Source organism: Dromiciops gliroides, chromosome 1 (assembly GCF_019393635.1).
Source record: "Dromiciops gliroides isolate mDroGli1 chromosome 1, mDroGli1.pri, whole genome shotgun sequence".
In the NCBI taxonomy this organism is placed as follows: Eukaryota; Metazoa; Chordata; class Mammalia; order Microbiotheria; family Microbiotheriidae; genus Dromiciops; species Dromiciops gliroides.
Window position 1 is genome coordinate 706,405,434 of NC_057861.1, and position 27,029 is coordinate 706,432,462.

The window sequence follows — 27,029 nt, forward strand, 5'->3', positions numbered from 1 at the left end:
GTGCCCCTGGGAAAATCGGGTCACTTAGCAAAGCCTTTTACCATTGTCGACCACTGCATAAACTCAACCTCAAGACAGTGTGGCATAGAAGATAGAGCCCTGGCTCTGGAGTTAATGGACTTAGGTTCAAAGCTTTCTTCTGTTTTATATTCCTAGTTTGGTTTTGGGAGAATCACTTAACCTCCTTGGGACTTCAGTTTCTCCAAGGGAAAAAAGTGACTGGGCATAGGCTGAAGGGCTTCTGAGGTCCCTTCTAGCTCTCAATCTGTATTCACTAGCCCTGAGATTTTGAGTACAATTTCCTCTAGATTACAAACTGCAACTCAGAATACCCGGCCATGCTGCTCACTGCTTTTGTCTGTCACCTTCCTAACCTCCACACCAGGACCCTTCTTCTCGCTCGGTAGAAAAGCATCCCATAGATTTGGCCCGAGGGACTGGGAATGGATTGTTTGGTTTCCAGAAGTCACTGGTGCAACAAAACTCCCAGAGTTGTTTCTTCTCCGATCTGAAGCAGTATTTGAGAGGCTCAGTGGGTGGTGCTACAGTATATGAACTTGAGTTTCAAAATCTAAAACAAGCCCTGAAACAGGAAGGAAGGAGAGACAGGGAGAAGGAGAGAGAGAGAGAGGAAGAGAGGGAGCAGGGAGGAGAGAGAGAGAGAGAGAGAGAGAGAGAGAGAGAGAGAGAGAGAGAGAGAGAGAGAGAGAGAGGAGGGGGGAAAGGGGAGAGGGGAGAGAGACCCAAAAGGTACAAAAGAAAACAGATTTTGTACCCTTAAAACAGGTTCTTATGCTTCATCTGTGTCTCCCAGTGACCTGTTACATACACAAATGCCCCCCCCCACTTCCCTTCTTGCAAACTGTCATCCTCTGGGTTATTTATTTTGGGGTTTGCAGAAATCAAACCGGCCTGTTTTCCACATGTGACTGAGAACTCCTATCCCACATCCTACCCTCGAGATAAAAGCAGGGACATAAATTGTTTCGAGTTCTCGTCTCTTGCAGGGCCTTGATCCTGAGAGCTGACAGGGATGAGCTGATGCAGCCCGGCACGGTCCTCAAACGCTGCTCATATTTCCTGGTGAAAGAAACCATTGGCGTTATAAACGCATTGGGGAACCATCAAAGCCCTTCTTGCATTAGAGGGGGAAAAATGGGACGTTTAAGAAAGCAGTTTATCAGCAAAGTGGCCTTCCCAGTCCAACAACAGGAAGGAGAGGGTGAGGGGCTGGTGTCCAGGGGGGCAGTTGTTCCCAGCGGGAGGTGTGTGGGGTTTTTTAGGCCTTTGTTTTCCTTCCTGAGTCAAAATAATAGTAAGCACTGTCTGAGAGAGATTAAATACAAACTCCTGTTGCCCTATCGGCAGCTGCAGATCCGCAGACCCCTGTGCCCTTCCCTTAGAGTGAGCGGTGGAAAAGAATTGATTTCTGGAAAATATGAACCTCACACCAGCCCAACCAGGAAACTTGATTTGTAAACAAAAAGGCCTGTTTGGATAATCATTGGGCAGTGGATAATGACAGAATATCAAGAGTGGAAGAGTTCTTAGAACATGAAAGCTTCAAGCATGGAATAACAGATCTGGAGAGGACTTGATAGAATGTTAGCTCGGGAGGGCAGCAGAGAACAGAGATGTGCAAAGCTGGAAAAACTGTGAACACAGAACGTTACAACAGAGAACGTCAGACCTGAAAGAGACCTCAAGCTAAAATATCACAATACAGAATGTTAATGCTGGAAAAAGAACAGAACCGTACCCAGAACATAAACCATTAGAACAGCCTCACTAAAAAAAAGAAAGAAAAGAAAGTATAGTCAGACCTGGAAGAGACTTTAAAGCAATGACCATTCCAACATCAGATGGCCATGCTAGAAGGCGGCTTAGAACACAGAATGCTAGAATATAGGCTGTTTGAATACAGTCAGGCTTCCAAGATTCTGTGGAACAAAGTGTTAGAATATGGGATGTCAGAGATGGAAGGGTCTGTGCAGTCTAATCCTCTCATTTTTCAGATGGAAAAACTAAGCGAATTCACCCAGCAAATTATATTAGTGGCAAATTGGGAAGAGAACCCAGGTTTCCTTGTTCTCAGCCCTGTATCCTTGTGAGTAATCTTATTTCCCTCTTAACATTTTCTAGAGTTCCGATGCAAATGCTTTGAATCTGGCTATTACTACAGTTCTGAAACTAAGGAGTAATGGACCTGACAGTGTTCCATTTACCCCAAGTGGGCAAGTTGAGTAAAAGAATGGGAGTAAGAAGAGAGTTTCTCCAAGGCCTCTGAATCCAGGCCTGTGGTATCTGAACCTTTGGAGAGTTCTCTTTAAAAAGGGCCCTGGATCTACAAAAGGGCCTGGAGTCTGGCAGGTGGTAAGGCCTCATTAGGCCCTTTCTCAGCTCAAGGAGGGAGCCTTTCATTGAAACCCCCAGCAACCAGGCTCTCTGGTTAATGTGCACTGTGAGGGGTGTGTGTGTGTGTGTGTGTGTGTGTGTGTGTGTGTGTGTGTGTGTGTGTGTGTTTTGGTCTAAAGTGGAAACAACTCAAGCCACACCAGGTCAGTCCATTACCGATGACTCCCCCTCCCCTTGTCCTCTCAGAGTATAATTAAGGGCTATTGCTGGTGCCAGTGACTGATTCCTAGTAAGCTTCATGCTCTCTCTCGCCCCCTAACATGCTTGAAATATTTCCCCTCTCAATTTATTCATGATTTATATATTTGACCCCCCGAGGGCCAGACAACCCATCCTAGTCCCCTTTGTTATTCTCTCCTTGTAAAACCCCTTTTATGGGAAGGGAGGACAGCTTCTTCGAGGGGCTGACCGTTAACTTATTTTGACTCGAGCTGGGCGCAGGGAGAGCCTGCCAGCCCTGATGGGATGGGGAGCCTGGGGGAGGGGGGGGGCGGGACAGCGTTGGACTGCCCCTGTAGTTTGTGAGCGTGTGTGTGTGTGTGTGTGTGTGTGTGTGTGTGTGTGTGTGTGTCCCCTTTGGATTCCCCCATCCCATGGGCAGGGGAGGGCGAGAAGGTGGGGGGGGGGGGTTGTTCCTCTGCCTCCCAGCTTGGGAAGGGGCTGTCCGCGTTCCCTTCTCCCCTGGGAGAGAAGGCTTTCTAGGACATAGGGTGGTATGTTTGTGACCACGAGGGGCTGCCAGGCTGCAACCCCAGGCTTCTTCTCCGGGCCGGATCGGGAAAGGAGACGTTTGCCTGGGAATCTGGAAGGGGAAGGGGGTGGGGGGTGGGGGGTGGGGAGCAAAGCCTCCTCCAACTTAATCACATTCACATGACCAACCCCCAAATAAGAGGGAGAAATAAAATGTGTAAAGCAAAAGGGGGAGGGAGAGAGGAGAGGAGGAAAGGGCTGGTTTTTGAAGCGAAGGGGATGGGAGAGGGGAGGAGAGAGGCGGGGAGCGGGTTGGTCAGCGGCGCTAGCCCTTCCTCCTCCTCCTCCTCCTCCTCCTCCTCCTCGTTCTCCTTCTCCTCCTCCTAGTCCTCGTCCTCCTCTCCTCCTCCCGCTTCCCCCGCGGGGAGGCTCCGAGGCAGCCGCGCGGCTGTGAAAGTCCCTGGCTGGGCTAGGCTAGGCTAGGCTAGGCTGGGCTGGGCTAGGGAGCACCGGCGGCGGGGCCGGAGCAAGAGCCGGACGGGACTTGAGCTGCGGGCGGGCGTTCCGAGGACTGCTCGAGCCGCGCAGGAAACAGGTTTAGCTTGGAGCCCCCCCCCCCCCCCACTTCCCAACAGCTCCCCCCACCCGCCCGCCCCCCTCCTCAGCCCCTGCCCCTCCCTCCCCGCTCTCCGGCTGCTAGCTCCGGCAGCTCCAAATGCACTCGGCTGCGCTGCAGCTCAGGAGGCGTCTGGATGGCTCCTCCTGCCGCGGGGGGCGCAGCCCGTAGCCCCCGGCTCCCGGGGGTGACGACCCCCCTGCCGCCGCCGCCGCTGCCGCTGCTGCTGCTGCTGCTGCTGCTGCTGCCACCGCTGCTGCTCCGGGGGAGCGCCGCGCTGGAGATCCAACGGCGATTCCCCTCGCCCACCCCAACCAACAACTTCGCTCTGGACGGCCCCGGGGGGAAGGTGTACCTGGCGGCGGTGAACAGGCTCTACCAGCTGTCCGGCCCCAACCTGAGTCTGGAGGTGGAGGAGGCTGTGGGGCCGGTGCGGGACAACCCGCTGTGCCACGCCCCGCAGCTCCCCCAGGCCTCCTGCGAGCACCCCAAGATGCTGACCAACAACTACAACAAGATCCTTCAGCTGGACCCGGGGCAGGGCTTGGTGGTGGTCTGCGGCTCCATTTACCAGGGCTTCTGCCAACTGAGGCGTCTGGGCAACATCTCGGCTGTGGCCGTGAGCTTCCCCCCGACGGCTGACGGCGCCGAGCCGGTCACAGTCTTCCCTAGCATGCTCAACGTAGCGGCCAACCACCCCAACGCCTCCACCGTGGGTCTGGTGCTGGAGCCGCCGTCGGGGGTCCTCGGAGGTGCCAGCCCCGGCGGGACCCGGCTGCTGGTGGGAGCCACCTATACCGGCTTCGGGAGCCAGTTCTTTCCCCGCAACCAAAGCCTGGAGGACCACCGCTTCGAAAACACGCCGGAGATCGCCATCCGCTCCCTGGACACGCGTGGCGACCTGGCCAAGCTCTTCACCTTCGACCTCAACCCCTCCGACGACAATATCCTCAAGATCAAGCAGGGAGCCAAGGCCGGGCACAAACTGGGCTTCGTCCGCGCCTTCCTGCACCCGGGCAGCAGTGGTGGCCCGGCGGCGCCCCACAGACGGGACGGGCCCCGGACCCCGAGCACCCCAGCCTACGCCTACCTGGCCCTGAACAGCGAGGCCAAGGCTGGAGACAAGGAGAGTCAGTCTCACAGCCTCCTGGCCCGCATCTGCTTGGGCTGGGGGCCGGCCGGGGGCCCCGGCGGGGCGGCCGCTGAGACCAAGAAGCTCACCGAGTCCTACATCCAGCTGAAGTTGCACTGCGGCGGGCCGGCTGGCGGCGAGGTCTTCAACCGGCTGGTGTCCGTGTTCCCGGCGGCGCCCGGGCCGAGCCGGCCCGAAGACCTGCTGTTCGGGGTGTTTGAGCGGGCAGCCCCCGGCGGCACCGCGGCTGCGGGAACCCGCGCGCAGTCGGCCCTCTGCGTGTTCCGCTTTCTGGACATCGAGGGCGCGATCCGGGCGGCTCGCAATGCGTGCTTCGTGGACCCCTCGCCCGACGTGGTCGCCGTCCTGGAGAGTGTGGTCCAGGGCACCGGGCCGGCTTGCGAGAAGAAAAGGAACATCCAGGTACGCGGCGGGTGGGCAGCGGCAGAGGCAGCGGGGAGCGGGGAGCGGGAGGAAGAGGGTGAGTCAGCATTTGCCTGTGAGCACAGGTGGATGTTTGGGGGTGGAGGGCGCCAGAACCCTCCTGCAATTCCGACCCGCATCCTCCCCCTCCTCCTTCAGGCTCTGTGCCTTCTTCCCCAGTAGTATGCCCGAGTCTGGGAAAGCGCTTCCTCCTCTTTCCCCCACAAGCCCCTGCCCTCCCAAGAACCCCTGCCCTTGCTCCTTTCCATTCCTTCCCCCTGAAACCCTTATGTAACAGTCGTTTCCCAGGCAGGCGACCCAGCAGCTTCACTCCCTTCCTTGCTGGGGTTTGTCTGGGACAAACTTTGCAGCCAGTCAGAAGGGTTTGCAGCTGCCCCTCTTACCTAGACATTGGGAGCCGCCTCCTGGGGCTAAAGCCCTTGTCCCCTTGGGCTTTGCAAAGGGTGCTCAGAATGACCACCTCTTCGTCTATCATCAGCCTTTTCTCCAGAAGCTTTTTCTATCAAAATGAATGGTAACAATTCCCAGGAGCTCTCAGAGGCTCTGACCTAGCTCTCTCTCCCTCTTGGAAGTTTGGAAGGGTCAGTGACCTGGCAAGACTGCTCCCTTCCCTGGCTTTGTGGAGCTGAGTAGATAAGTCCCAGCTGGGAAGCGTCTGCACTGCTCCAATCGCGGGGTCAAATCTGTGGCTCAGGCACCTAGGAGGACCCCGATTTCACTACCCTATCCTTGACCCTTCTTACTGTGGCTCCTCATATCTCCAGAGAGTTTTCCTATCCCTAAACACGAGGTGGTGTTCTCAAAGCTAGGAGGAAGGCCTGAGTTCAAGTGTTGTCTCTGACACACTGGTTTTGTGAGACCTGGCAAATAACGTGAAGCCCAGCACTCCCCAGTGCCCCTGAATCAGATTAAAATGTAATGGGGAGGGGGCAGCTAGATGGCGCAGTGGTAAAGTACCGCCCCTGGATTCAGGAGTACCTGAGTTCAAATCCGGCCTCAGACACTTGACACTTACTAGCTGTGTGACCCTGGGCAAGTCACTTAACCCTCATTGCCCTGCAAAAACAAACAAACAAACAAACAAAAATGTAATGGGGAAACATTTAACAAAACAAAAGAAAATGCAACAGAACATAGATAATGTTACTATGTGCTTTTCTAAATGTTGATATGTGGTTTCTAAGTTAATAAGGGATACTTAGGACAGTTTTTTGTTTCACCCCCATCCGGCCCCAGCCTATAAGTTGCAGAGAGAGGGTAGATTCAGACCAAAGGCAGGAACTAGAGAGATGCTGTCTCAAGGGTGCCTTCCTGTGGTCTAGCTGTCATCATCTGTCCCCAGGTCAGGTCTTGTGAAGCCTAGTGCCAGTCAGCACCCTCTGGGAGGAAGGAGAGAAGGATGTGTTTGTGTATGAGTGTGTGTGTGTGTGTGTGTGTGTGTGTGTGTGTGTGTGTGTGTGTGTGTGTGTGTGTGTGTAAACTTTTGGTCTGATGGAGAGTTACTCAGACTCCTCTGTGGGTTAGCACTGAGCCAAACACGTGGTGGTTTTTCACCCACCCCCCTCTTCCTTCGGGAATCATCTTCATTCCCACGTTCTGGGGCCCCAGTGACCGGTGGTGACTCAGAGGACTGCTGGGTTGCTGCTTTCTGCTTGGAGGGGGCTGGGGAGGACAGGAGCTTTGAAGGATGCTGGGGCAATCCCAGCTGTTTTTTAGGCTCATTGGTCTGGGTTCTGCAGTGAGAGGACAGCAAGGGGGTGAGGCTCTTGAGGGCATCTAAATGCACTGGCCTTTTGGATTCCAAAGCAAAGTTGACAAATCTGCCTTTCAGCCATGGTGGGGAATATACACATTAGGAAGAGACAGGGACATCCCTCTTCCTTATGGGAAGAGGCACTAACTTGAGGGATATGATACTTTTTTCCTAGGGAGGGAAACTCACTATTGAGAAATAAGGGGACACGTGGATGTATCTGGATTGCTCTATAATCCCCATTAGGACTGGGTGACAGGTGATGGTGCTCTGGCTGACTTTCTGCCCCTGGGAAAGGGACAGGAAGTTTCCTGGGCACGGCCAGCTGTTGAAGGACCTGCTTCTCCCCCTCTTTCTTTCTGTGATCTTGTTCAGTGGTGCCATCTTGGCACCAACAGATAGGACCAGCTGCCTGGCTGGCACCAGGGCCAGGATATCCAGGAGCCAATAGAGTTGTGACTTTTTAGCTTCTGGTCTGTGGTGGTGGTTTGGGTCTTTATAGCATCAAACCACTGTCTCTTGCCTAGGAAATGATAACATTGGTGCATTAAGCCCTGGAGCAGATAGTTGTCAGATTCAAGATTCCTTTTGTATATACCAGGATTATTTGGAAATGTGCAATTCTGTATCTGTCTGCGATCTTCCCTGTCTTAGATTAGAATTTAAATCTGGCCCTTCTGCAGAGAGATGTCACGGGGACCCTTGACGGGCCTCCTTCAGTCTCCTAAACTTCCTTGAACGAATAGACGAATCCAATGTGATCTCTCCTTCGGTTTTCTTGGATTCTGCAGACAGAAATAGCTAAGAACGTTTGGATTGGGTCCCTCAGCCTAATTCAAGAGTCCATTGGTCCAGATATCTGTCTCTTTTTCAAGGATCAAATATAAAATCATCTCTTTGTCATTCAAAGGCCTTTAGAATCTAGTCCCCTCTGGTCTTTCCAGTCTTCTTCCACCTTACTCTCCAACATATACTCTTCATTTCAGTGACCATGGCCTCCTGGCTGTTCCACAAACAAGACACTCCATCTCTCAGCTCCAGGCATTTTTTCTGGCTGTTCTCTATGTCTGGAATGAACTTCCTCTTCATCTCCACTTACTACCTTCCCTGGCTTCCTTCAGGTCCCCACTAAAACCCCATCTTCTATAGGAAGCCTTTCCCAAACCCTCTTAATTCTAGTGCTTCCCTTCTTTAAATGATTTCCTAATTTCCCTGTATATACTGTGTACATATTTGTTTGCTTGGTATCTTCCCCATTAGACTGTAAGTTCTTCAAGGGCAGGGACTATCTTTTGCCTCTTTTTGTATCCCCAGTGCTTAGTGCAGTGTCTGACACACAATAAATGTTTATTGATGGATTAATATTCACTCACTCTACTATAGATACTAATAGGACAAGGCAGAGTAGCCCAGTGGAAAGGGTACTGACTCTGGAGTCAGAGGACCTGGGTTCAAATTCTACCCTTTTCTCTTACTACCTTTGTCATCCTGAGCTTGTCATTTAACTTTCCTGGGCCTCAGGTTTTTTTATCTGTAAAATGGACAGGATTAGATTAGATGGCTTCTGAGGTCCCCATAATACTATGTATATTTCAATACCTTGATTTATCTATGATCTCCATAGTGGCAATGCTCCCTTTCCCAGTGTGCCTTGAAATCCCACCATTCCTTCTCATTTTGAGTGTTTCTTGTCCATCTCTCTCCACCCAATGCACTCCAGCACAAGGTCTTCCTTTTCCTGGTTCTTGTAATAGTTCAGGGGTGCCAATACAATACTTGGTTATATCTCCCCCCATCCTTTTTAATCACCCTTCTGGCTCCTTTCATCCCATCATCCATTATCCTGGATGACTCGGGAGTTTGTTTTGAATGTTGGAATGTTCTCTCTCTTCATCTCTACCTCCTGCCTTCCCTGGAGAGAGAGACAGAGACAGGAGACAGAGACAGATAAATAGAGACAGGGACACAGAATCAAACAGACAGACAGAGATCACCTCACAGAGAAGTGATGTGGGGTAATAGATTGAGAACTGGTCTTGAAGCTAGGAAGACCTGTGTTCAAGTCCTCCCTTTGAACGCATACTGACTATGTGACTCTGGGCTAGTTGCTCTAGGCACTTCTCTAAAAATTGAGCAGCTAGGGGGTGCCACTGGGCTTGGAGTCAGGAAGATCTGAGTTCAAATGTAACTTCAGACATTTACTAGCTGTGTGACCCTGGGCTAGTCATTTAACCTTTGTATCCATTTCCACATCTGTAAAGTGAGGATGATAATAACACTTCCCAGAGTTGTTGTGAGGATAAAATGAGATCATATTTGTAAAGTACTTAGCACAATGCCAGACACATGGTAGGTGTCATATAAATGTTAGCTGTTATTATTATTATTAAAACCAAGTTACAGAGAAAGTGTCAACCTGCATTGCTATGGGAATTCCTTCTTCTAGAAGTTCCCTATGCCAGGAAACCAACAGATCCAGTGCCTATCCCATGATAATAATGGAAAGTTATATAGTTCATTTGATGTATTATATATTATTTGGTCCTCACTGTAGGTACTGTGTATTTTTATACTCGTTTTGCAGATGTGAAAACTGAGGATCTGAGGGGTTTGATAATTTGCTTGTTGTCGTTTAGTTAACAAGTATTGTTGGTAGGATTCAAACCCAGACTGGGGTCTTCTCTGACTCCATGATATCATCCACTGTATTACTGTGTCCACTTAGGACAATCAAAAGCCTTAAAGAATCTTGGGGGGTGGGCAGAGGAGGAGGGCGGTGCTGGGGTAGGGGAGAGGGCATTGTCAAACATCTGCAGGATGCAGTATCTGTAAGCCATCCTTGGGGGGCGTTAGACACCCTGTAAAAGTTCTGATCTTTTGGTAATGTTCTGATGTACCACGGGAAGGCGTCTTCCCCCTCCCCCTTTGTGTTAATTTGGAAGAGAATCTGTCTGATTTTCTCTTTTTGAATCGCTGAGTTTGCCAGGAAGTTACAAGCAGTGTTTTATTTCTAGGTCCCAGGACGGGTGTGTAGAGACAGGGCCTGCAAGATTGTGTTTCTCAGCCCTACAGTATTTAACATCAATTTCCCACCTTCGAGACAATGAAATATTTGAATGTGTCTTAAACTCCAGCCCTGGGAATACAGCAGGAGAACAGATTAGCAGAGAGGCGGTCACTTCTGGGGTTAAGTTATGGTTACGGCCTGCTTGTGTTGCCATTGGAAAATCCCAGTGTTTGCGATTGTTTTGTGGGTCCCAAGCTTCTGTCTGCTTTTTCAGAGATGTGGGAGCATTTTGAAGGCTATTGGCGGGGGGGGGGGGGGGGGGGGGGGGGGGGATATTTGAATTCTAAATTGAGCTCTTTTTTATAGAATGGATGGGATAAAAGGCTAGATTTTGAGTCAGGACCTTGATTCAGCTCTCAGTTCTGCTGCTGTTGGGCTTTGGATAAGTCACCTACTCTCTCTGGGTCTTGGTTACCTCATCTGTAAAATGAGGGGTCCCTTTGATGCTCCTACCCAAAAGCTCAGCTCAAGCATCACCTTAAAAATGGAGCCCATCCTGCCCCCTACAGCTGCCGATATTCCCTCCTCCCCTACTTTGTTTTTATTTTATATATATATTTAAAAGTTGATTCTCCCAATAGAATTAAAATTTTTTTTTTTAGTTGTGGGGCGATTGGAGTTAAGTGACTTGCCCAAGGTCACACAGCTAGTAAGTATCAAGTGTCTGAAGCCGGATTTGAACTCAGGTCCTCTTGAATCCAGGGCCGGTGCTCTATCCACTGCGCCATCTAGCTGCCCCCTCCCAATAGAATACAAGCTCCCAGAGAGCAGGCACTACTTACCTCTGTCTTTATGTGAACAACACTGAGCAAAGTGCCTGACACACTCATTAAGTGCTTAATAAGTGCTGGCTGATGGTTCAATTGAAACTATGAGCTTGTGGTTTGAGGGATCCTCTAATTTAACGTTCTCATTTGACAGGTGAAGAATCTATGGTCCAGGGGAGTAATTTTGTCCAAGGTATTGGGTCCTGTTCATGGCGGAACAGGGACTAGAACCCGGCTATGATCCCTTTCATAGGATCATAAGATATAAATACAGAAGAGAATTTGAACTAGATGACTTCCATCCTTTCATTTTACAAACCAGGAAACCGAGGCACAGAGAGGTAGAAAAGGCAGAACCAGGTCTCAAACAAAGGCCTTCCCACTCCCTGAGTCCTCTTTCTATTACCTTCACCAGGCTGTCTTTTGTTTTCCATAACTCTGTCCATTTTTAATACTATACTCAGTGACTCAGGGGTCTGTGATTTCATGGGTGTGGGTACCCCTTTTGCCAACACAGATCAAGACCCCTCTGTAATTTAGTAAATGATCTTGGGGAATTTCTGTGGCCCCCAAATTCATCCTCATGTGACCAACTTGACAATCAGCCTCCCCACACTTGGCTAGGCCCGCCCTCAGAAAGCAGAGGAGGTTTTCAGCTGGTGGGTGTCTGGTGGACAGAGAGACTGTGTGGTCAAGAAGAGGGTTTTGGAGCCAGCTTTAGGGTTGGCTAAGGGTAAAGTTAGGGGATTTCCTAGCAGCATAGATGATCCGAGTCAACAGGGATCCCAAAGATGATCTAACTCAAAACCCTCATTTGATGCAATAGGAAACAGACCCAGAGAGGGGCAGGGACTTACCCAAAGGGCATTCCAAGATGAAAGTTCAGGGCTCCTGACTCTCTGTGCCCCCTTCCTGCCTCTCTGTAAAATCAGATGCTGATCACTTTGGGCCATGGAGGAAGGCTCCTTCTCAATTAGAACAGGATGGTTAAAAAGCATCAGAAATACCAATAAACAGTTCACATCTGCTTAGCACTTTATAGTTCACAAAGCACTTTCTTCTCAAGAACTCCAGGAGGTATTTACTGGAGAAAAGAAAATCAAGACTCACAGAGGGTAAGTTGTTTATACACAGTGATTTGACTAATAAATGGCAAAACTGGGATTTGACCTTGGGTCTTCTGATGTTAACTCTTCTGCTCTCTCCGGGATGGCATGCTTAGCAACCACCTGTGAGAACTCAGCAAATTCATTCAACTTTCTGGGGCCTCAGTTTCTTCATTTGTAAAATGGGTGGGTTGGATTATATGATCCCTTTGTTGTTGTTCAGTCATTTAAGTCATGTCCAGGGGGCAGCTAGGTGGTGCAGTGGATAAAGCACTGGCCCTGGATTCAAGAGGACCTGAGTTTGGATCTGGCCTCAGACACTTGACACTTACTAGCAGTGTGACCTTGGGCAGGTCACTTAACCCCCATTGCCCCACCAAAAAAATAAAATAAAATAAAAAGTCATGTCCAGGTCTTCTTGACCCTATTTGGGGTTTTCTTGTCAGAGATACTGGAGTAATTTGCCATTTCCTTTTCTAACTTATTTACAGATGAGGAAACTGAGGCAAACAGGATGAAGTGACTTGCTCAAGGTCACACAGCTAGTAAGTGTCTCAGGCCACATTTGAACTCATAAAAATGAGTTGTTCTGACTTCAGGCCGGGTGCTCTATCTGATGCCCCACCCAGCTGTCCATAAGATCCCTAAGGTCTCTTATAACTCCTTATGTCTATGATCCTGTGCTGACTTTGGGAGCCACTGAAGGTTCTTGAGCAAGGAAGAGTGATATAGAAAATGGTGTGTTAAGAAGATTCATCTTGCAGTAGACTATAGAGCACTTACTGGAGTTGGGAAGGAAAGAGGTCGCCTGGGAAGCCACCCAAGTTATCAGACCAAGCTTTTTCCCCAGTTACTGATTATGGTATTGATGGTGTTGGGAATGGTTATGAATAATAGTGACCAATGAATGGTGGCCACAGTTGGAGAACAGAGTCTGAGTGGAGTTTAGAAAATTGAAGAGAGAGACAGAGAAAGATTCAGACATAAAAACACAGAGACAAAGGGAGAGAGAGAAACAGAGAAAGAGAAAATGAACATAAAAACACAGATCAGAGAAAGAGGGAGATGGAGACAGAGACAGAGAGACACAGAGAGACAGAGACAGAGAGATAGACAGAGGGGGTGGGGTGGGGTGGAGGGAGAGCCAGCCAAACACAATCCTACCCTTCGAGGAGTCTCTGCTGAGTAAATGACAGGAGATAATGATGGAGCTTGCAGAGAAACTCTGCCTTTCCCAGCCCCATAACACAGTGCTTTGTGGTTTTGGGATTTGATGGCCAACAGTGGTTTGTATGATAAAGGCTTGTTAACCCAAATACGCCACATGGGCAGCTTTATATAAACAGCCCCAGTCTGTTGGACACTTGAATTTTGAAATGATAGCTCAAAGCCAAAAGGAAAATGTTCCTAAAGCAAAAGTTTTGTCTTCTGGGGATATGACGCATTTTTTACTCACTTGGGAAATGGACCATGAGGGCTTTTTGCCACGGCTGGAAGGGGAAAAATCCAGGGAAATCAGATTTTTATTCAGAACTCCCAAATATTTGAAAATGAGTTTGACAAGAAACAAGACAACATCCTGCCAGTTTTGTTGATCATCCTTTCTTTGGATATTAAGACCTGGAAAGAATTTAGACATCATTCAGAGTAACCTCCTCATGTTACACATGGGGAAACCAAGGTCAAGTGATATGCCCAAGGTCACCCAGCTAATTAGTTGTAGAGCTGTGACTTGGAGTGTAGCTTTCTTATTTTTATGCCAAAATTCTCTCTATTCCACCTTTTCTCTGTAATAGTGCCCTGTCTTTCCATCCCTACCCTAGTCTGGAGCTGGTGTGGGCTGTCTTCTAATTCTTCTCTAGGAAGCATCTTATGATAGATACAATGTTGCCCTTGAAGTACCATGACCTGTGTCCGTGCTCTTGCTCTACTACCTATTAACTGTAAGAACTTGAGCAAATGACCTTTCTGATCCTTGCTTTCCTCTCTTGTAAAAGAGAAGAGATAATACTTATGCTGCCTTACCTCACAGGGTTTCTGTGCTAAAAACACACAGAAACTTGACAACGCTATGCAAATGTGATCTAGTAGGGTTTAGGCCCAACACACAGTGTTGTTTACCCGGGAGGCTCAATAAAACTTGTTAATTAACTCAAGAACTTCACAGCATCTTCTATCATCTATTCAAAAACCTGTAGTCATTTCCTATTGCCTGTAGCACAATGTCCCAAAGTGATTAACCTGGCACTGCGGCGCCCCGCCCCCCCCTCACTAACCCCCCATTGAGAAAGCAAGAAAAACAAAGCCCATCAGTGACATCAGAGTGTTTCCATAATCTGGCTCCACCCTTCCTTTTCTTTTTTTTTTTAAGTGAGGCAATTGGGGTTAAGTGACTTGGCCAGGGTCACACAGCTAGTAAGCGTTAAGTGTCTGAGGCTGGATTTGAACTCAGGTCCTCCTGACTCCAGGGCCGGTGCTCTATCCACTGCGCCACCTAGCTGCCCCCACCCTTCCTTTTCAACTTTTATCTTCCATCCCTCCTATACATCTTACTTCCCCTTTCTTTTTCTCTCATCCATTTATAGATGTCTGTAAGCTACAAGGCACCTCCACCTGCTCATCAGTCAGTCCAGGCAGCGCTTGGCCCCAAATCCCTTCTGCAACACTAACTGAAAATTGTCATTCAGCCTAGGCCTAAAGATCTCTTAATAACCAGGAGCCCACCACCTCCCTGGGCAGCCTCTTCCTTTTTCTGTGGCTCTGTTTGTGAGGAAGTTTTCCCTGACCCACATCTGAAATGTCCCCTTTGCAGTTTTTGGCCTTTGGTCCCAATTCTGCCCTGTGGGATAAGCCTAGAATAAGCCCGGTCCCTCTTTTACATGGAGGAGAGAGAGAGAGAGAGAGAGAGAGAGAGAGAGAGAGAGAGAGAGAGAGAGAGAGAGAGCGCGTTTTGTCATCTCAGTGAGATTTCAAACTCTTCGAGGACACTGTGTCTCCTTTCTGTGGCCCACAGTACCTGGCATGAGCTTGTGCTCTTGGGAAAGGCTTGATAATTTTTTGACAAATTGTATTATGATAAGCTCCAGGGTACCTGAAGATGTTTATTACATTGCCTTCTCTTTGAAGGGGGAAAAGTGCTGAGTGAGAATGAAACCAACGCCTCAGCAGCCATCTCCGCTGTGATTTTTATAGGGTTCAGAGAGTATGCTTGAATGAAAAGAAATGACCCTTTTATTTCCTACGTGGCTCACTGAGCCCCAGCAAAGGGTGTCCTCCTTAGGGAGGAATGAATTACTGTTGGTTGGCAGCAGCGAGTAGTGGAGAGAGCGCCAGTCTGGGATTTGGGCCCTGACCCTGGCATACTTCATGTCCTTGGCCATCCCCCTTGTCGGCTTTGTGCCTCGGTTTCCTTCTCTGTGAATTGTGCAAGACCCCTAGGGTTCCCCCAAGCTCTTGAATTCTAAAAAACCTCCCACTTGATCTGTCTAATCTCAACGTTCTTAACCTTGTTGGTGTCGCGGATCCTGTTGGAGGTCAGGTGGGGCCCACATATTGGCAGTTAGGAATCATGTTTTTAAATGAATAAAATAAAATACATAGGATTGCAAAGAAAGTAAATTATATTGAGATGACAGGTTTCAAAAGAAAACCTTTTTTTTAAAGGGGACTGGTCTCAATAACTGCCAAGAACCTTTTGGTTCTAAATCTATGGCCCTTATGATCCCCAGGCAAATCAGATCCCTTCTCTTCAGTTCATCCAATATTTATTGGGTACTTACTAATGAACCTAGATCTTTGTGACGCCAGGTCCAGAACCCTAACCAGTGAGCCACAAAGGTGCTACTAACCTCCCAATCAGCCAACCTCTGACTGTGGGGGTTGGAATGGTGGGGTTTTGTTTTGTTTTGTTTTTTATGCCTGTGGCATCTAGGTGTCACAGTGAATTGAATGCTGAGCCTGGAGTTAGGAAGACCTGAGTTCAAATTCAGCCTCACAGACTTATTAGCTTTGTGACCTTGGACAAAGTGCATAGTAGATACCTGGTAAATATCAGAGGAATTGAAGTGATATGAATAGCTTGGGGATGGGATGGACCATAGACTGATCCTCCTTCTTTTTCAAATGAAGAAACCTGAGCCAAATAGGTATGGATAGGTATTAAATGGCAGGGTCAGGATTCACACCCAAGGCCTCCACTACAAATCCTTCTCCAACTTTCTTTCTGCTGTGCCATGATGGCTTCTGGCTCCTTCTGGGTAGAATAACCCCTTCCTGTGGCCGGTCGAGGGCCTTCCTCCTTGTTCTGAAACGCCAGAAGGGAGACTTGGAGAATTTATTGGCTTTCAGTGCTGAAAGAGCCGTATTAATAACTCACATCTGCTTAACAGTCCTGCTGGCTTCCTCCATCTCCCCCTCCCACTGCCCAACCAGACCTCTAAGCTGGGTGTCTGAGGACTTCATTGGGGAGTGAGCTTCACTGGATGGAGATGGATCTACTGGGAGTCCCAGGCTCAGGCTGTAACCGGAGGTCTTGTCTTCTCATTCATTTATATTCTCACCATGAAACAGGTCCTTCGGGAGAAAGCCTCTCACCCTTCTTCTGGCAACTGAGCCCTTGGGGAGCCAGAATAGAAGCAAATTGGCTTCTTTGGATGCCTTGAGTTGCCAAAATACAAGAGGCTTGGATATGGGATTTCCCTTTCTTTTCTATTAGTTGGTGATCCACCTAGTTTCCAACATGGCAGGGGAAGGTAGAGCACCCCCAGTCCAACTCAACAGTCTGCTGCTCCAGAGAGCTGCCCATTCCCACTGTTGATAATATGAGTGGTATTGGAGAAAGAGAATTGGTTGCAGAATCAGAAATCCTGCCCCTGCCTGCGTAACCTTGGGCTAGTCATCTGATGTCCACTCAATTTCAGTAAAATGGATGAGGATAGACTAGATGGCCTCTGAAGGTGATGCATTGTTGGAGTCAAGAAGACCTGAGTTCCAATCCTGCCACAGACATTTCCTAGCTGTTCAACCCTAGAAGAGTTGGTCACTTAAACTCTCAGGTTCATTTCCTCATCTGCAAAATGGGGATAATAATAGTCCCCACCTAAGAGGGTTGTTGGGAAGATTAAATGAAAATATAAAACTAAAAATGTGTAATGCTCTTTGCACACCTTAAAGCAGCATGATGCTATGCTTATTTTAATACCTTGAGGGATCTTTGGTCTCAACAGGGTCAATACTCCCCCCAGTGTAGCTCCATGCCTCATCTTGAATTATTCTGGCCCATTTCTTTCCCCCAATGTCCTGAAGATCTTTCTTCCCCTCCCCAATTCTTGTGATAGTTCCTGTATACTAGTCTAACTTGGGTTGCCCATTGGTTGTCCTTCTTCCATGACCAAGACCTTCATCCTTCTCCCATCATGAATGTCCCGGATGGCTTCAGGAAGGCAGTGTGCTGACACTTGCTGTTTGTGTGACCCTGGGTAGGTCGATTAACATCTCAGGGCTCTGAGCAGAGGAGGCACCGACCTTCAGCGGTAGATTCGGTCCCCTTCTCTGGGAGTTCTTAATACCAGTGAAATCCTAGGTTCAATCTCTACCACTCTCTCTCCATGGTGTAAGTCATCATTGGTAATATCCCATACTGTACTTAGTGTTCCCCGGCAGTTTGGATCCATGTGAAGTCACTGGGGATGAGCATTGCAGATGAGCAGGGAGCAGGACACAGAGCTGGACAGGAGAAGGAGAGCAGGCTGGATTATACCCCCCTCTCTGAGAGGTCCCTGGCTGCTCCCCACTCTTGCTAATGGCAGCCTTCTCCCGGTAATGCCAGGCGGCTGTGAGTCATGGGATGCCAGGATCTCAGAAGACTCATGATCACAGGATGCAAAAATGTATAGACGCTCACATTGAATAACGTCTTCCCAGACATATGCTCCTATTCCCATCCTTGCACACACACACACACACACACACACACTCATACACACATACACATAGACACTATCACACAAACCCCTGTGCTCTGATTGAAATATTCATACACCTACATACACCTGCTCACTTTTAACACATGTATACATGCACACACACATGTGCACATGTGTGCATCTTATCTAGATACACACGAACACATGTACCAGTGATGTTCCTTCTAGCAGTTAGTGTCCCCCTCTCTATCCATTCAATCTTCCTTCCCCTAATTACTTCTGTTACCACTTGGCAAGGAATGAAGGAATCTGGGGTATCTTTAAGATACCCCAACACTCTGGGGCCAATGGACAGTGTTGGGGGCAGCTGAAAACCTGGAGAGAAAACCTTGGTTAGAACCATGTGTATTAACAGGAAGAAGAGACATGGGGTAACGGAAAGCTCGCTCACCTTCCCGAGTAAAAGAATTGTTTGGGGAGGAAAGCCCTCTGCCTCCCACCATGGACATGGTTATCCTTCTTCTTCTTTGAGTTTTGTTCATCTCTAAATCTGTGATCCTAAGATCAGACTCCTTTCCTATATGACCTTGGGCAAATCTCTCCTCCTTGGGCCTCAGTTTCTTCCCCTGTAAAACGAGGGGGTTAGACTAGGTGACCTTGAGGTCCCTTCTGCCTCTAGATCTATGATCCTGTACTCCTTTGCCCCTATCGCCAATTGATTTTCCACCAGTCACATCACTTCATCTTCCCTGTAGAGGTGCTATCAACTGGGAAGAAGCAGACTGGGAACAGGGAGATCCGAGTTCTGGTCCAAGCTTGGTCATTGAGGAGCTGTGTGATCTTGGGCAAATTTCTCTACTTCTCTGGGCCTCATCTGCCAAATGGAGGTGATGTGATTGTTATGAGGAGAAGATGAGAAAATGAAAGGGAAAGTATCTGGAAAGGCACGGGCCTGGTGGACTGTATCCCTTTTCCTTGGCCTTTTCTGTTGAGGTGGTCAGGAAGAGTCTTCTCTAATTCCTGTGGGGGCCTCTGACTAGGTAGGGCATCCAAGTACAGAAGAACTTTATGGAGAAAAGTCATAGACTAACAGTAACACATTCATAGAACGTGTTAAAGTTTGGGTACCTTCCTCATCACCCTGTGAGCCACATTTTCAACTTCATTTCACAGATGAGGAAACAGAGACTCAGAAAGAAGTGACTTGTTTATGGTCAGATAGCCAAAAAAGGTCTGAAGCAGGATTCCAACCCAGGACCCCTGAGTCTGAGCCTCTTAAGGAGTTATGATTTTAGACCTGGAAGAGACTTTTCAGTTCTTTTAGTTCAGCCTTCCCATTTTATATATACAGTCTGAGGCTCAGGAACATAGCTGAGCTGCTCAGTGTCACACTGGCAGGTACCAGCAGAGAAATGGCCTTAACCCACACCTCCCAACCTTCAGTCCTGCAGCATGACCAATGTGCCATACTCCATGGTGTCATACTCCTCCACCTTTCTCCCTCTTGCAGACAAATATGTCCCCTGGTGAGCTGCCTCAATCACCCTTCTTCTCCTGAGAGTCAGCTGGTGTCCTCCAAGATGGTGGCACATCAGGACATCTTCCCTCTGGCAAAAAAAAATCATCACACCCCTGCTCTGGCTCCAAAACCCCAGTGTGCCCCTGGGCAATCCCAGTGGTGACATCTTCCTACCATATTAATGAGGATGAGGAGAGACAGAGCCAGAATATTGTAGGCATTTTGAAACCCAATTGTGAAAATGCTGCCATCTCAGTGGTGGGGGATCCCAAAAAAAGTTTGTAATGAAAGCCCTAATTAATTTGGAATCCTTTCTTTTCTCACGACAAGCGAGACTGGGACATTTGTCTTTAAATAGTATGTGGTCTGACTGTCGATGCTGTGTGTGTGTGTGTGTGTGCGCGTGTGTCGAGAGTGGGGAGCAGGGTATGAACGAGATGTCATCATAACTTGTCCAAGTAAATGTTCTGTGAACAGTACACAGCTTTATATGGCACATAATCAGCTGTAACACAATACTTTGAAGTTCTTCTGTGTGAGTGTGTGTGTGTGTGTGTGTGTGTGTGTGTGTGTGTGTGTTGGAGGAGATGAGTGTGCATGTATATGTTTGGGGAGGTGTGCATATGGGGGAGTGTGTGTGTGTGTATGTGTGTTGGGTTGGGGGGAGTATGCATGTGTGTGTGTCTTTACTTTCGCTCTTTCTTCCCTCTATCCTGAAAAATAATAAATCACAGGGTTATAAAAGGATAAGTGCTGGCAGCTTCCATTATGCCTGCATTGATGACCACTGGATCTGAACCTCAGCTTGTTGCTTTAATAATGCACAATGTTCGACTTAGCGTGTTGCTCCAGGGCGGGGAACGTTAAATAATGATGGTAATAGTAGTGATCTCTAGAGAACTGGGAAGCCTTGGACACCCTGTGCTTCCCCATCTCTGCAGCAAAGTTCTGTGGATCCTCTCTGTTAGAGCCAATGTTGGGAAAAGGGGGGATGCCAATGGCACAAGCCACCATTGGTGGTGGCAGCACCAGATCCTTGTGCTTTTCATCCCTAGGGGGGCTAGAGGAAGACCCCATCAGCTCTTTTCCAGACTGCCTTTGGTGACCCAAGGGTAAGAAAGACCACAAAAACATGGGAGGTTACCTAGTCCTGTACCTATTAAATATCTTTTAAGATGAGGGATTATGGGATTTAGAGGGACCAGAGATTATCTAGTCCAGATACCTCATTTCACTGTGAAGGAAACTGAAGGCCCTGGAGATTGTGACTTGTTCAAGGTCACACGGGAAGCAAGTTTCAGAGGTGAGATTTGAACTCAGGTCCTCTGCCTCCCCAACCTCTGTTCGTTCCACTCTACCACATACCATATTGTCAGCCTTTCCCGTATTTAAAGGCAGTGATTATCATTCCTCCCCAACCCCCAGCCTTTTCTTCTCTAGGCTAAATATATGAAGTTCCTGTAGCTGATTCTTCAAAAGATAAACCTTTATTGTTGTTGGTGAATGGGACAATGTGAGATCATAAAGGATCACAGAGGACCCTAGAGAAGTTGTGAGCTGAAAAAGGCTGCCTGATATACTCCTATGTGCTTATTTTAAAATATCACTGGGTACTAACAAAGTACAGTAATGATGTTTTCTTGTATGGAATTCAGAGAAAAAACAGTTTATGGGGGTGAGACTCCTACCACCTCTTTGGATCTTACGTGCTTGTATTTGGAGCTGGAAAGGACACTAGAGACCAGTGAGTCTAATCTTCCCATTTTACAAATAAAGAAACAGGCCCAGAGAGAAGAGATCCGTGCAGGGTCACTAGTGAGTTAGAGGCAGAACCTGGATTTGAGGCTAGATCCCAAATTCAGCCCCTTTTCCATAAGTAAATGCTTCTTCTCTCTGAGATCCAGGGCTGCCCTATGGACTTACTGACTGGTCTTTGAACTGCTTTACAAATCTGCCTGACCTTTGTATGTGAAGGTGGCTTTCTTGATGCACCGTTCCTCTGTTCTATGCTCTGAGCTGACTCTTGGGTAGTAGGAATGGAATTACACTGAGTCATCCATACTCATTCTGTGACTGTCAGTGGGATTTTTTTTTTAACTTTCTGGGCCAGGACTTTGGGCCTGCAATCTTGACCACATTAGCCCCTTATTCTAACCTCACTGGATGAACTCAATGAACCAAGATCCAGCCCCCTTTAGCGTCCCGAGTGGGCAGATGCTTGGCTTCCATAATGCCTGGGTCAGTTTCACCCTGGGAGAGAAGGTATGGCTAATTTGGGGACCCTGATCTAGGCTGTCTGGGGGATGGCTACAAGCCATCTGCATATCCTGGCTCTGTTCACCAGCCATTGCTCCCTGCCACCCCCACCTCAAAATACATTTTATACCAGCAACCCTTGTCCTCATTTGCACATGGAGACTGAAGCTGGGAGAGGCTGAGTTGAGATACATCCATAACCCTTTTCCAAATATTCCATCAATTAGGGAACCTCTGTTGAGCATCATGTATCTGGCCCCGGGTTTACAATCCCGTTTGGAAGACAGGACTAGCATCCAAGAGAGAATTCAGGAGCAGCCGGGCACTATGCTGCATGATATTGACTACAAGTGACCAGGGGCTGTCTTTTGCCCTTCATTGTATCCCCAACATTGAGCGCCATGCCTTGCACAGGTTGCTTAATAAATGTTTGCTGACTGATGACTGAGTAATAAATGTTTGTTGGCCGATAAATGCAATAGGAATTGAGGGAGGGATTAGAGTAGGTAATGATAGGCAAGGAAGGCTTCCAGCTCAAGGAAGGGCTGGGACTTGAATGATGGGAAGGATTTGGCCAGGAAGAAAGAATGGGGAAAGAGGATGGACATTCTAGGAAAATCTCTGTTCCTCCAAATGTTGTCAGTGTCTGAAAAGGAGAGAAAGCAAGGACCGTGTGGAAATAGGGCATATGGCTGGTCATTGACTCCAACTCCTAGTGACTTTTAGCTTCTGGCCTTCTGGAATTCCGTCCAGGCCAGAGAGTGAGGAAGAAAGACAGAGTCATGCCAGCAAGGGTCTCATGGGGGTTGCTGTGCCTTTTTGCCCAGCTGGAGTTGGTTGGACGGAGCAACTTTTTTTTTACTCGACCAGGAAAGAATCTCTATGTTAAGGGGCTCCCCTATTTGAGGAACTAAAGTCTGCTGTCTTCCCAGACTCCTCTCCTCTCCTCTTCTCTGGGAAGATTGAAGGAGGTTTTGAAATCTTCCACCAAAGCCAGAGCTGAGCTGAAATGAGAAACACAGCTCAGAGGGTAGGAGGGAATCTCTTGAGGAAAGAGAACAGCTAACAAAATATCGAATGAATAAATCAGACATCTTAGGCCAAGCAATTTCAAAATAGACATTTTAGCTGAGCTCTTCTTGGAGTTGCCAGATACCCTCACAGCAGCCTCCCCCTCCCTCCCCATCTCTGGCAATGTATTTTCCTGTCCCAGGGTGATGGCGAAGTGGGGCATTTCCAATACAGTTGGTTTTAAAAAGCCACTGAGGACCTCATTACTCAAATATTTTGGCTTGCTGCGATTCCTTTGGATCCTGTTATTTGTTAATTCTTCTGGCAATATACTCTTCGGGGGGCTCAGCTGGAGACTCTGCAAGGGTGGACTTTTGGGAGCCTGAGCAGGGGACCCCAAGTCCATTTTCAGAGACCAGTGGTTCTTATCTGAGATTCTAGGTAGCCTGGACTTCGAATCCTAGAACTTTAGAACTTGGAGAGACCCAGGGAGATGATCCTCCTTCTGATGCCTCCCCCGGGGAAGTCCCTTAAGATTTCTGCATCTGAGTGGGGCAGCTAGGTGGTGCAGTGGATAAAGCACCAGCCCTGGATTCAGGAGGACCTGAGTTCAAATGCAGCCTCAGACACTTGATACTTACTAGCTGTGTGCCCCTGGGCAAGTCACTTAACCCTCATTGCCCCACAAAACAAAAAACAAACAAATAAGATCTCTGCATCTGTAAAACAAGGGGGTTGGACTAAGATCTGATGACTTAGCCCAACCCTCTGACTTTACAGGTAGGGAAACTGAGGCTCAGCAAGGGGAAGTGACTTGCCCAAGCTCAAACAGTGACTTTGTAGCCAAGGTGAGACTAGAACCCAGCTCTCCTGACTCCTGGCCTTATGTTCTTCCTAATACACCATACTGCCCCCAGTATGCCTCCAATTGCTTTGGGCTTTGAGTGAAGCAGCCAACCTGATTCCATTTCCTGTGCTAGGTGATGCTTAAGGCAGGAGTGCCAGTGACCTTATCATAGCAGAGTATTAAAAGGACCACACTTAGATAAGGAACTGTGAAGGAGGACAGCCTAGTGGAAAGAGCATTGGATGGGAAGACAGAAGACCACATAATCTTGACTGTTGAACTGACTAGCTATATGACCTTGGGCAAGTCCTTTCCCTTCCTTATAACATCCCATCAGATAAGAGTGCTGGACTATGAGTCAAGAGACCTGGATTCAAAAGCCAGTGCTAACTTTTTTTTTTTTTGTGGGGCAATGAGGGTTAAGTGACTTGCCTAGGGTCACACAGCTAGTAAGTGTTAAGTGTCTGAGGCCAGATTTGAACTCAGGTCCTCCTGAATTTAGGGCTGGAGCTTTATCCACTGTGCCACCTAGCTGCCCCCTCAGCACTAACTTTTTATGTGACTGGACAAATGTCATAGCTTCCCTGGGTCTCAGCCTCCTCTTCTGTAAAATGGAGTGATTGCATAAGAGGATTCCCTAAAGCCCCATCCCATTCACTGATGTGTGCTAGATTATCTCTAGTTCTATGGTACCTTCTGGTTCTAGGATTCAGGGAGATAGTAGGGGGGCCGGAGCCAAGATGGCGGAGGAGAGGCTGTGACTCCCACAAGCTCCAGATAAACCCGTTCATTCACGCCCAAATAATGCGGTAAAAATCAAAACCCAGAACAGCCTAATGCACATAAGAACAGAGTCAGGGAGATAGTAGGGAATAGATTTAGAGTTTAGGGGTCATCTAGTTCAATCCCCTTATTTTACAGAAGAGGACAACGGCCCCAGAGATCTTAGGTGACTTGCCCAAGGTCACAAGGAGTAGAGCTGGAATTTGAACCCAGGTCCTATGACTCCAATTCCAACCCTCTTTCCCCAGCCCCATGTTGCAGATCCAATTGAGACCTGGCACCCCTGAGTGGCTTGAAGAGCGTGGGGGGGAGAACAGCACATGCACGGGAGGGAATGCTTGTCGGCCTGATTCTGAAGGTCCCCCACTTACTACTTTTGGCTTTGATTAGCATTCTGCTTTGGAATAATTGTTTTTGATTCACACGAAACAAGCCACACGCTTCCCTCCCACCCTTGCCCACGCTATCCCTCCTCCCCTTTGAGGACACTAAATGACTCCCAGACGCTTGGCTCGAGCAGAATCAAAGACTGGGCGTCAGCTGCTGCTCTCCTCCCCTTCACCTTCCTCGGCTCCCCTCCATTCAAGGGTCCATCACCCCCCCCCCTCCCCTGGGTCTCAAGGCATCCATGGGCCTTTCAGGCCTAGGCCAGACTGGATGGATCCCCTCCTGCTCCTTGAGCCCCGGCTTGGCTTGTGTGTAAAGCCTGCTCGGGTCTCTAGGAAGACAGCCCTGCCTCCTTGTGAGCCAAGGAGGGCCCTTGCAGGGTAACTGAGGAGATGAGGAAATTGTCACTTGGCATGGAGAGGGCAATGGAAGCTTTCCTCTTGCCGCCCCTGAGAGCCTGGCTGAGGCCTCCCAGGGCAGCCAGTCTGTGCGTCCCTCTCCTACCTTCCTTTCTTCTTCTTCTTCTAGGGATGCTGACTTTCATTTTCCACTCAAAGTGGCAGGAGATCCATTCTTCCTTCCTGTGGATGGCCTAACCCTGCAGCCTGCCCCATGGCCAGACTGGCAGTGGCTCTGTTGTTGGGCCGTTGAGGGGTGGCATGTGCTCGTCCCATGCTCTTTTTCTAAACTCTGTGACTCTCAGCTTTGCCTAGGGCAGCCCTGGGCCTCATCCTTCCCTCTTCCTCCATCCCGGAAGCCAGCCATCTAGATTAAAGTATCTGATACTATCTGTGGCCCTGGGGGAACTCACTGGTATTTCCTATCCCAGCAGTGGGTTTCCTCACCAGCTTTGGGGAGCCTTAGATAGGGAGGAAAAGCGTGCCTCGGGCTAGAGACATAGCCCAGCTTGGAATAATTTCTTCAGGAACTTCCAATCTTGCATTCATCCTTTCTTGCTTTTGTACATGTATGTGTGTCTGCCTCCCCCACCCCGTCAGTCTGATCTTCCTAAGAGGCTCCTTTCACCCCACTTTTCATCATGTCACAGTCCCCTCCTCCAGAACCTCCTTGCTCCTTATTGCTTCAAACCTAAACTTGACCAGGCTTTCAAATCTGTTCCAGAAGTCATCTAAACATCACCCTTCCAGTCATCCCTCAGTTATCCTGAACACAACCTCTCTGTTCTGTTCTCTCTTCACTGTCTTGGAACATCCCACGTATGTACCCCACCCCCAGCCCCAGAATGCCCTGCTCTTCTCTCATTTGCTAGAAGGGACACGTGGTTTCTCTTCTGCCCTGCCCCCCCCCTCCAGTTTACAGATGAGGAAACTGAGACCCATAGAGATGAGGCAACTTGCCCAAGATCATATGTAAGTGCCAGGATTTGAACCTAGGTCCTCAGACTTCAAATCCAGCGTTGTCTTTTGTTCCAAAAGAAAGAACCAGCAGCAATGGGAAGGCATCGCAAGGAAACATATTTAGGCTGTTGTTGTTGAGTTGTTTCAGTCACATCTGATGCTTCGTGACCCCATTTGGGGTTTTCTTGGCAAAGATACTGGAGTGGTTTGCCATTTCCTTCTCCAGCTCATTTAACAGATGAGGAAACTGAAGCAAACAGGGTGAAGTGACTTGCCCAGGGTCACACAACTAGGAAGTACCTGAGGCCAGATTTGAACTCAGGTCTTCCTGCTTCCAGGTCCAGCACTCTAACTGCCCATATTTAGGCTAAGTGTCAGAATTTTTTTTTCCCCTCCTTACCCTTGGAGCTATGTGATGCTGGGCAAGAAGACTCCCCTCTCTAAAGGTCTTTTTTTTCCCCAGGGTATTGAGGGTTAAGTGACTTGCCCAGGGTCACACAGCTAGTAAGTATCAAGTGTCTGAGGCTGGATTTGAACTCAGGTCCTCCTGAATCCAAGGCCAGTGCCTTATCCTTTGTGCCACCTAGCTGCCCCCTCTAAAGGTCTTTAAGCAAAGGCTGGATTGCCACTTGTCAGGTCTTCTGGGACTCTTTTTCAGGTGTGGGTTGGAGTGCATGGCCACTGAAGTTCCTTCAAACTTTTGAGATTCCATGATGGTGTCCAGTGGTGTCAAATTCAAAAAAATTTTGACTTAGAAAACCTCAAATGACCATTATCTATGTTGTATTGTAACTGTATTTGTTAGACATTTCTCAATGACATGTTAATCTAGTTGGACTGCACTCCGGATTTTGGCCAGCTTTGAGTTTAATACCCTTGATCTAATCTACCTCCTTCCTCTTCACAGATGAGGACTCTGAGAACTAGGGAGGGGCAGTAACTTGCACAAACACC

General features: G+C 48.5%; 1 protein-coding gene across 1 annotated transcript in view; it reads left to right on the plus strand.

Moving 5' to 3' along the window:
• Positions 1-3,857: 3,857 nt before the first annotated feature.
• Positions 3,858-27,029, plus strand: part of PLXND1 (plexin D1) — a 208,600-nt gene continuing 185,428 nt past the window's right edge. The window contains exon 1 of the mRNA XM_043976535.1: positions 3,858-5,276. Coding sequence (XP_043832470.1) covers positions 3,858-5,276 — 1,419 coding nt within the window. The remainder of the gene's footprint in view (positions 5,277-27,029) is intronic.